The sequence below is a fragment of the Halyomorpha halys genome, unplaced genomic scaffold (assembly GCF_000696795.3).
Source record: "Halyomorpha halys isolate HHAL.00 unplaced genomic scaffold, Hhal_1.1 Scaffold183.1, whole genome shotgun sequence".
NCBI classification, from domain to species: domain Eukaryota; kingdom Metazoa; phylum Arthropoda; class Insecta; order Hemiptera; family Pentatomidae; genus Halyomorpha; species Halyomorpha halys.
This window is the reverse complement of record NW_027114717.1, coordinates 144,124-155,582: the sequence shown is the minus strand read 5'-3', so window position 1 is coordinate 155,582 and position 11,459 is coordinate 144,124. Positions and strand designations below refer to the sequence as shown.

The 11,459-nt window shown below is 31.3% G+C and overlaps 2 protein-coding genes across 2 annotated transcripts in view; both read right to left on the bottom strand.

The window, feature by feature from the left end:
- LOC136796873 (alkaline phosphatase-like) overlaps nt 1-5,073 on the bottom strand; it is a gene marked incomplete in the record, with an annotated part of 20,975 nt that extends 15,902 nt beyond the window's left edge. The window contains 1 exon segment of the mRNA XM_067051877.1: nt 4,970-5,073. Coding sequence (XP_066907978.1) covers nt 4,970-5,033 — 64 coding nt within the window.
- A 3,497-nt stretch (nt 5,074-8,570) lies between these two features.
- The window catches only part of LOC106679179 (alkaline phosphatase), a 26,476-nt gene continuing 23,587 nt past the window's right edge, over nt 8,571-11,459 (bottom strand). Inside the window, exon 9 of the mRNA XM_067051878.1 lies at nt 8,571-8,584. Within this exon, the coding sequence (XP_066907979.1) occupies nt 8,571-8,584 (14 nt within the window). The remainder of the gene's footprint in view (nt 8,585-11,459) is intronic.

Sequence of the window (11,459 nt, the reverse complement as noted above, 5' to 3'; positions counted from 1 at the left end):
TCCTTGAAGATGGCTGGAATAGCCGAAACGTTGGACTAGTAAGAAATAAAGTGTTGAGACAGTATTGGATACAATTTTTGGTTTTATTTAATAAATAATTACCTTGTCTCAAAAAATTTTGAAATAATATTATTTAAGTAAATAACTCTATTAGGGCTCATATTTTAGCAAATTTACTCTTCTTTAAATGACGTTCTCTTAGGTTTCCTATACTTGGCAAACTCATAAATTTTGATTATTAATTATACATAGTTTTCATTAAAGTAATCAAAAATTGGGGTGAGATAACTGCCTTTTTTCTGCTCTTGGGGTCTTGTACTATAAAGATTTGAGGGCAGATTCCGAGTTACAATAGATGACCGAGCAAGGCAGTTTAGAGGGATATTGCAAACTGCGTGATTGATTCCGAAGATTTCTGCAGTGTACCCGGAAGAATATGGTGGTAACGAAAATAAGAGGGCGTGGTTATCTGAAACGACAGCAGTGCCTACTCCTTCGACTGTTTTGGAGCCATCTGTAAAAATGAAGTTCCGTGGTGGTAAGTTTTAAATAGATTGAACTTGAAACAGTGTTGAAAAGATGAGATTTGAGATGTTTTTGATAAAGGTTATATCTTGCTACAGAAGAAGTAATACCTATTATGACTATAACACCTTTATTACTAATTAGGATACGATTACAATTACTAAAGCTCGCTTCTTAAGATAAGGAAAATAAAAACTGTAAACAAACTATAAAGTTATGATAAAAAACAGTTGGCTATTGCAATACTAGTAAGATTTTAAATCTTTTGTCTTATGACAACTTTATATGCATTGTCTCAAATGAATTGCGTTGCCTTTAAATTTTATTCAATATTCTCTGAATCTTTAACTTTTTCGTAAACATGTTCTTTGTTTTTTTAACGTTTTGTGATGGCCACTGTTTCTTTCTCCTAACTATGCTTGGCACACTCATCAGTTTTGGCTAGTAGTAGTTATATATATATAGTTATATGTAGTTATTACTAAAGTAATAAAAAATTGGGGTGAAATAACTGACTTATTTTTCCTCTTGGTCTGTTAGTTCTAGTGTTTATTAGTTATTCGTTATGTACAAAACAATTGTAACTAATTTTTCTATTTATTATTTTTAGCTTATTTTATATTCTGTACATTTTATTTTTTAATAATTACTTATTATTTTCGCTGTTGAGAATGACTATGAGAATAAAGTAGTAGTTATATTATAGAGTAAGCCTTGTTACGGTTGCCATGGTGAAATAAAAACTGGCTAGATCTGCGTAGACAAGAGGTGTTACGGTTGTCATGGTGAAAACAAAACACAAGCGATATATTTTAGACGAGTGGGTTTTGTTTTTGTGAAGGCGACAGTTTGATTTTGGAGCACGTTACGATTGTTCAATGTGAAGTGGTAATAGTTTAGGTAATAAGGCCCTCTGTCTTTACTGTATGAACCGAAATAGCACCACATGAGAAATGTCATCGTATCTTTTTTTTCTTCAAAATTATGCTGTTCTACTTCAATGGACGTCCATTAACACTAAAAGTGGGGATATAGTGCAGTGACGTTTCTTCAGCATGTCCTGGATAAGAGAATAATAATGTAAGTATAGTTATTAAGGTTAAGAATTAAGTTAAGATTAAGTCAACCTATAAGTTTTAATTGTTTTATTAATTGATAAGAATTCTTTTTTTTTTCCTTTTTCATTCTGTGTACATATATTTCTTCTTATTATTAAACTTTTGTACATATAGTTCTTCTGTTCTTTCTCTGCTTTCAACTTGTTAATTTACTTATGTTTTTTTGTTGTTGTTCACGGTATATTACGATAATTCAACAGGTGGGTAGGTAACACCCCTAGGTTTTCTGTTATCTACATGTAAAGGTATTCGCCAGTGGTCGTAATTCAACAATTGTTTATATAGTCGTATATATTAGTTATATTGTGGGAATAATGCTTTGGGGTTTTCGTTATTTCCAAGGAAAAAAACCGTGGCGTCAAAGGAGTAATTTATTCTTAATTGTTTTGTCTTTTTTTTTCCTTTTGCGATTATTTTACTTAACTTTACCGTATTGTGACACTGGGTATGACGTACAAGTAATGTCAGTTGACTAACATTCGCATTAACTGCCATATGTATACGCCTTGACGGTAAATTGTCACAACATATCCAACCTTACAAAAGCAATGACGTTATGTGGGAAAACATTATCCCTGAATATTTGCCCCAAACCTTAAAATTGTATCAGCTCTGGTATCCACTAAACCTTCGAATTCCTCTGGTATCCTTACAATCCAAAATCCTTCGTAAAATCCTCAATGCTCCTTACTTTGTCATAAATAAAATCATCAATAAAGACCTTAATGTTCCCTTTGTACCGTATATATACATATACCTATCCTTCCATTATAAACTCCCTAACGACTCAAACCCATTCGTTTCTAACCTTGCATCCTCTTTCATTCCGGACAATTCTCCGACGCGTTTGAAAAGAAGATTGCCTCGAGACCTTATATTTAAAAATGTTTTTAGAGTGCTACCAATAGATAGTTACCCTACATGCTTGTACCGTACCATTATGACATTACTTCAAATTTACTTGATGTATTTTATGTACATTTGTAAATATCAATAAATAATTAAATATTTTTTTCATGATCCTGTTCCTGGTCATTTCTGACATACGGTGGGGGGGGGGATTGCCTAACCAACCTACTTTAACCAAGGTGGGGGGACAAGTTTTTCAGTCCACCCCCAGGCCGGATTCGAACTAGCGCCGCTCGCATCTACAAGTATATATTGCTATATTAAATAACAAATATACTGCTAAAGTTAACTGACAGATTTCAAAGAATTCACTCATATTCAATAAATATTAATCAACAATCTTAAACTACAATTAATCATTAATTCTGAAGGTTGGGAAAATTCTATATACAATTATTCAAAACCTGGAAAATACAAAGGCTCTGCTATTGGCAGTTCTCAATCAAGTAGAAATGTTATCCGGGTTTGGATCTAACTCACTTCATTTATGCCCAAAACCGAATCTGAGATGTTCGAGATTTTTTTCGTATTGTTATATCATTTTGTTTTATTGTATACTTTGACTGCTCTTTAGTTTTAATGCTCCTTTCATTTTTACATTTGATTAGCTGTTAAATACCGGATATATTATTGTATGTAGTATAATATTATATTTATAACATTTTTTATATTGTATTTTCATTTGTAATCAAGTTGTTATATCCAGCTCAGATTGTCCATGTCTTTTTGTTGAAAGCCTTTAAAAAGAACAAGCAGCTAGCTAGTTCAGATATAAACATTTATTGGGTCAATTTAAACATTTGAAAAACTTAAATATAAAATAAACAAAAGATGAATAAAAGTAAAAATAAAAAAGGCTTTTAGATAAAAATAAAATTGGATAAATAAATTAAGAAAACTAAAGAGCCAACACTACAAAAAAACAATATAAAATAAATATTGGCCGGCGAAAGGTTGATCCACTCCGATATAGTACAAGAGTCGGGAAGAAAAAAGGCAATTATTTCACTCTAATTTTTTATTACTTTAATGATAACTATGTATAATTAATAGTCAAAATTGATGAGTCTGCCAAGTATAGGTAGGAGGAATAAAAAATTGCGGCTGTTTAAAAACCTTAAAAAAACATAAATTTTTAATTCGGAGCTCTATATCTTAAAAGTTACCAACAACAATAGAAACTCTAAGAGAGCTTCATTTAAAGTAAGTAAGTTTGTTTTAAAAAGCAAAATTTCTTAAAAATATACTGAAAGATTTAGTAGTTAGTTAATTTATTTTGAGAATTCTATATCTCAGGAACTATGTGACGTACAGAAGTCTATTAGCACTCAAATTAAAGCTAGTTTACTGTAGTCCATAAAAATCTACTGAAAGATTAGTAGTTAGTTAATTTATTTTATAATATTTAATAAATAATTTTTTTTTTTTAACAAAACTTACTTTATTAACTTAGACTTTAGATTAACAACAACTAAAAATTTCAATCGAGTTAAGCCAGTTAAAATGAATAGTAAATCAGAAAAAACAAAAATAACTCCCTGTATAGTAGTTTATAAATTATTTCTTATATGAATCTGCTTTTGCTCCTATACAAAAGCATCAAGTCTAAAACATTTTCATAAAGATTGGAAAAGCAGAAATTCATCTTTCCAATAGTTGAAATTACGATGGATTTGGATAACTTAGGGAGTTCTGAATTTATTTCGTGAGCAAAAGACATGGATAGAAAAGAAAAAACCTACAAAAATTCATTATTTTTGATTTCTATAGAAATTCGTATTTAAGGATTTTAAAAGACGCCAAGAACGAATCTGACTTAATTTTTCCTCAATAATTTTTTTTTTTGGTCTATTTTACTGGAAGCGACTCGGTTTTTGTATTTTGTTATTAGCTTCAGCTCTTTTAATGCAATAAACATTTTTTTTTATCTTATTCTACATGAAAAAAAAAATCGATTGGTATATTATAATATATAGAACCATTAAATAGATATAGAGAAAAGCATACGATCATATAAAACATTTCTAAAATTATTTAATTTTTTTTTTGGCTTAAGGGCGCATTGACAAGAACTCTGGGACAAATTTCTAATATGTTTTGCCCTAGTATCACCAAAAAAAATTGTAATTGAAATGAGTGATTCCACGTGCTTAATCCCCCCTTGTCAGAAATATTTTGTTCTTATTCAACTCAAAATAACAAATAGATTGGTATATTATTAATTTTAAATACCTATACAGCAAAAGAAAAAAAAAAACTATAACAAAAAAATTTTCCTAAATTGTATAGGGTTTTTTCCTTTCTCGATTCCTACGGCGAGAACAATTGGAGACTTGTCCAGTAATTTTCGACTTAGCATTACCAAAAACTTCCTTACATGTAGCCTTATTAGTAAGGACGTAAATAATTATTCTTACCTAAAACTTTTACTCCCACTGAGGACTCGAATAGGATGAAGAATAAGATGATGATGGAGTTCATCTTGTGACAGCTTCAGATTCTGAAGGAGTAACGGATTTGATAATTCAGGATTCTCTTATAGCGGCACCCCCACTTCCGAGTCGTACTATTTGTTTGCAAAGAAGTGTAGCAATTCAAGTATAATAAACAAATTTAGTATTACACACTATAAAATGTCTCAATTACCATTTACTGACTTATTACGTTCACAAAATTAAGCAATGCTACAAAAACATTTTTATCTTGAAGGAAATTAATTCGAAAAGAAGTTGTCAGTTTCACTCATAAATCGTCTCGGAGCTCAATATTAAACTTATTATTATATAATTGTTATTGAATTAAAATTATCATGATCGAAACCAGGTTTGATCACAAATGAACATGAGAATAATGATAATGAGGGAAACATTACAAAAATTAAAGTATTTTTGCATAATATTTATACTCAGAGATATTGTATCTGTAAATATTAATATTTATATAGAGAGAAAATGAAACGATAATCGATTCCGGGATATTCAATATCACCAAAGGGTAATTTAAAGTCATCACTAAGTTTTTAGAGATGGTTTATAACTATTTCCAATTCTTTATCTGTTATATCAAATTGTCATAAATTTGAAAAATATATATATATTTTTTTTATTTATTTATTTAATGTAATTTACATCTATACAAAATACAATAAGTAAATATGTGGAATGTTCCATTTACACTTGAAAAACTTGGAAAGGAACCACCCATTGGTGGTACTTCAAGCATTAATTTAAATTAGAAGGTCCCGTGGCCATCTTCTTTTCAAACGCCTCGGAACATTATCAGGGATTGTTAATGATGAGAGATTAAGAACTAAAGGGTTAGGATGGTTAAGGAATTTGGAATGAAAAGACGCATGTCTTTTTTGGGCTAAATCTGAACGAATGGGATATTAAGGTCTTTGTGGATGGGTTTATTTGTAACGTAATAAGGAGCATCAAGGATTTTACGTAGGATTTTAAATTGTAAGGATTGGATGCGGGGAGGAATTTGATGGTTTGATAGAGTCTGGGGCTCAATTCCACATGTCCAAATTGGTTTGATTATCGTAGTGTATACTAATTTTTTGTAGTGAATGGGAAGTTTAGAGCATTTGTCAAGTAGGTGTTACGAGTAGTTTCGAGTCGCCATGTATGTGGATTCCAAGTAAGTCTCTTGTCAAGATGGAGTCGTAAGTATCGAATCTGTTCAACAGGTGAATAATATTGAAAATCATTTCTCCTATTTCATTTTTTAGTGAGATTCATTTTTTATTCTAAAGTTAATCATTAGATTTAATTAAATTAATCACATTGGAAGAAGAAAGTTGGCGTTATGAAGTAGATTGTAGGTAGATTTCCCGGATGGCGGTCAATAAAGATAAAAATTGAAAAGAAAGAATTTAATGGTAACCAACGTTTCGCCCCATTTCGCAGGGCTTCTTCATGGCTAAATAAAAACAAGGTAGAATATATAAGATATATTGTTATTCTAATAAGATATATTGTCATTCTAATAAGATATATTGTCATTCTAATAAGATATATTGTCATCCTAATAAGATATATTGTCATCCTAATAAGATATATTGTCATTCTAATAAGATATATTGTCAGTCTAATAAGATATATTGTCATTCTAATAAGATATATTGTCATTCTAATAAGATATATTGTCATTCTAATAAGATATATTGTCACTTCTTTCAATGTTTGTATTTTGTTTTCTTTCAGCCCTGATAAAGCCCTGCAAAGTGGGGCGAAACGTTGGTTAGATTAAATAATTATTTTTACTATTTTGTACCTTTATTAACAGTCACGCAGGCTATCTTCTTATAATATAAATTAACACAGTCTTACCAAACAAATATTTTTGTATAATTTGTTATTCTGTTTTTATATGTATACCATTTTTTTTTCTTCACAGTATACATTTTTGGTATCTTGGTTCCATTGAGCCCTGACGGAGCACTGCGAAGTGGGGCGAAACTTAAATTAGTTAACATTAAATAATTTTATTTTTTTTTTCTATTTGTACTTTTATTTCCCGCCACTCGGACTATCTTTTTACAAAAGAAAAAATATTTATACATTACTCGAAAAGTATAAACGATTAAATAAAATATAAATTTTATTGTTAATTATATAGAGTGGAGTTCTGGCAATGGTCAAATTCCCCACTCAAGTTGAGTGTTTGTGGCTTTAGCGTACTTGCTCAGCCTCCACTGACTCACTCACTACCAGTGATGCGGCGAGAGGGATGCCCTGGGATCTTTTGAGTTCTGCTTTACCCCTCACACTGGGGGATAGAGTGGATTCAGGGATCCTCAGGTCGATTGTGTAAATATTGTATATAACAGTGTAAATGTGACTAGAGATTATATTATTTTATCATTGTGTTATTTTATTTATTTATTTTTTTCATACACATAATGTGATTATGTTCATTTTGTTTATTCTTCTGTTTGTATATATTTTAAGAGATTTATTTTTTCATTCATTTATTTATTTTATTCTTATTTTAGTATGAATGTGATCGTTCATCACTATTACCTATTCCCCACAAATGTGTGGCAGATTGTAATATCTATCAATAAATAAAAAGTATTTAAAAAAAAAAATTACATAGAATATCATTTGAGAGATAATTTTTCATAATTAATATTTAAAACTGAAATCGTTTAAACTGTACCAGTATTAGAACAGACACTAAATATAGTATTTACAATTATTTGCGGTGTTTTTATTTCCCTTTATATTTATAAAATACATAAAAATCTTAATTCAGAGAAACATTAAAATAAAAAAATAACAAACAAACCAACTTGGAAATTAACGAAACAATAAAATAATTAAATAGTAGCTAATTAATACTAATAAAAGACACTGGGGGATTGTTTCCATTTTTTAACAAATTGCCCCCGCATCATGAGAATCGAATCCGAAACACGCCGAAACTAAGCAATATTAACCAAAATCAGTTGTATGCACTTTTGTCTGTACCCTGAGGATTGGATCTTAAACTTCTTTTTATATATAAACACAAAACCTTTTGCTTAGAGCTGGATACCTATCCTCATAATAGGATGTATAGTATTTTTTTTTAATTATGAAATGACGTTTTTGTTTTAATGTTTTGTTCTAACGAATGTTGATAGCCCAGCTTGGGTATATTGTTTTTTATTAGTTTCTTTAAACGATCTTTAACTCACTATTTTTGTAAAATCACTACAATTGATTATTTATTTTATGTATCTCACAGGCTAACTCTATTTGTACGGGGGTTACTCCATTAACGAATAAATAAATTATTATTATTATATACTAATAGAAGATAAAATATAATATTATAAAGGTAAGTGCAAGGAGGCGATTTGGTCAGAATCACGCTCGGCCGCCAAATTTTTACCCAATTAACGGTACTCAATTTAAGAGGCTGGGTGGACCCCAGGAGAGATCCAGAACCAACAGGAGTTGACTCACGGCTACAGTGTAATAGAAAACAATTTTCTGCCCAGCCGGATTCGAACTCGTTTCCTTAGAGTTAGTAGCCACAGGCTAAAATAATAAAAAGCAATTTAAATCTACATAAGTAAATGTATGAAAGAAAACCATGTATATGATACACTGGGCAATAAAGAAAACGGAATACATGTTAAAATCAGCTTCAGAATCAATTTTCATTTTTTTATAGAAAAGCCTTAATTTTTCTTATTTCAACATTCCAGTAATGACATAACAAGTGTGGTATTCAGTGAAAGGAAAGGTGTAATACAATCTCATATTTAAATATTGTATTTTTATCTCATTTATTTACTTATTTATTGCTATTTACAACTGTACATTATAATACATTTAGTAAATTCGATCTCAGTTAAAATGGAGTGTTACAGGCGTGTAGAGAAACTACCCATTGGTAGCACTCCAATGACGTATTATCTTAGCAGGTCTCGTGGCCATCTTCTTTTCAGGCACCTCGGAAGGTTGTCAGGAATGGAAGAGGAAGCAAGATTAGAAACTAGTGGGTTTGAGTGGTTAGGGAGTTTATAATGGGTATTTATTTTATTTATTTATTGATATTTACAACTGTATAAAAAAATACAACCAGTAAATTTGATCATAATGACATAATCATATGATACAGGATGTAGAGAAACTACTCAGTAGTAGAACTCTAAAAACAGTTTACAAGGTCACGAGGCCATCTTCTTTTCAGTCGCCTCGGAGGACTGCTAGGAATGGAAGAGGAAGCAAGGTTAGAAACGAGTGGGTTTGGGTGGTTTTATAATAAAAGGAGTGATTTTAGTGAGTTTTATCTGGTTCGGGCTAGATCGATTACATAGGGAACATTAAGGTCTAAGGGAGTGAATATAAAATTGAATTAACATGATTATTTTTTCAATTAATGTCCACTAACACCTGTTGAACAGATTCGATACTTAGGACCCCATCTTGACAAGAGACTTACTTGGATACCAGGCATGCAAGTACAAAAAATACGTTAAACCAAGCGAAAATTGTTACTAGCAAGTATAGCTAACTAAAGGTTTATAGAGTTCAATTACAAAATAACTAAGAGAAAGAAAGGTCAGATAATTATAGAAATATAGGGTTGGCTAATAAGTTCTTTCGGTTTTTGTATTCATGCGTCACATTTTTCTGATGCAATTAATCCTCTGTTGGGAGGATTGTTTATCCTATTTGTAATATGTAAGCAGTGTTGACACTTGTTAAGATTAGGTCAGTATTGTGTGTGTGATCCAGCCGAGAAGATGGACGGTGTTTGGGGAAAATGTCCTCCCTAACCTTTGAATAGAATTCAACATTAATATGAAAATGCTGCCATCTAGTGGGAGAGAAAATAAGTAGGCTAAGTACCCCTTGGAGAGTGAGGTAAGACACAGACAAGTGAATACAGGCTGTCCAGGACAATGGGCACTCAACTATTTCTCAAGATGAGGGAATAGTTTAACCGACACCACCAGGCAGGGAAAGAAAATCAGGATGAAGGAACTAAAGGACACTGAAGAAGAACAAGTCCTCACTATAGATCAACAGCAAGTAATTTTAATCAACTATCAAAATTAAACCTAACACAATAACACCAATTGTAATCATGTTTGACAAACTATAATCAATTGTCATCAATCACATAAAATAGAGGAATTTTATTCTGTTCCTCATAGTCATCATTTATGATTGCAGTCCACTCCATTATTTAAACCAGTCATACCAACATATAAAAATTAGTTTGGGTAATATCCCCCAACTTTTACTCCGGGGAATACCTAAATTAAACAGACGGGAATATCATGCATTATAGGCATATTTTACTTTATTACTTCAAAAAAGGAAAGCGAGCAGCAGAGGCACATACAAAATATGCGGGGTCTATTGGGATAATGCCTTAACAGTGCACACGTGCCAAAATTGGTTTGCCAAGTTTCGAGCTGGGAGCTTAGACATAAACGAAGCATCGCGTACCTGGTCGACCACAAGAAATTGAAACCATTGATGTTAAGGCGATAGTCAATCAAAATCCATCCCAATCAGTGCCAGACATTGCAGAGGTCCTAGCCGTATCTCATACAAAGTAGAAAATTATTTGCGGAAGCTCGGCTACGTTTCTCGGCTTGATGTTTGCGATTCACAAAAATTATCTGATGATGGATCATTTTCAATTGCATCACGGTTTCAATTTCCCTTAGATATTTAATATTTATTTTAAATTGTGTAGTGTATTTGGTACAATCGTTATGTATGCATTAGACTTGCGCAACCGTTGTTCTAGTAACATTACGTCCTTACAAAGTACTGTACCCCAGACTCTTCATGGTACAGTTCTTTCATTGCTTCAAAAATAAAAATCTGTTACTGTCACAACATCGTTGTTTATTTTGTAATTTTATTCTTTATGTTTGTTTCATGCCGTTTATCAATTTCAGGCGTTTTTAAAAATAATGCTTGATTTAGTTATCTTAAAGTTTCCTCTTCCCGATTTAAACTATTATTTCAAAAGTGATTTAAGATCATCGCTCCCCGAGGGTTTTAGTGGGGCGGGGCGGGGGGAAGGATTGCATTTTTTTGTGTTATCATCTCCTCTTATGAGATTGTGACATGTACATCGACCAACTTACTCGCTATAATTGTCTGTTTGAGAAGTCAGATAAGTAAGACTACCACGGAGGGCGGGAGTGGAGGGCTTTCCGTTTAAGTTAATATTTCAAAAGTGATATAGGACCGTCGCTCCCCGGGGTCTTAGCGGGGCGGGTCCGATGGGGAAGGATTTTTGATTTGAGAAATAAATTAATTTTATAGGAAATAATAAAATACATAGATTTTTTCATAAGGATAATAAATATATTTGGTTTAGTAGCTGCAGGCTCATATAATTTATAAAATAATAATTAAAAAAAATCATTTTTATAAATAT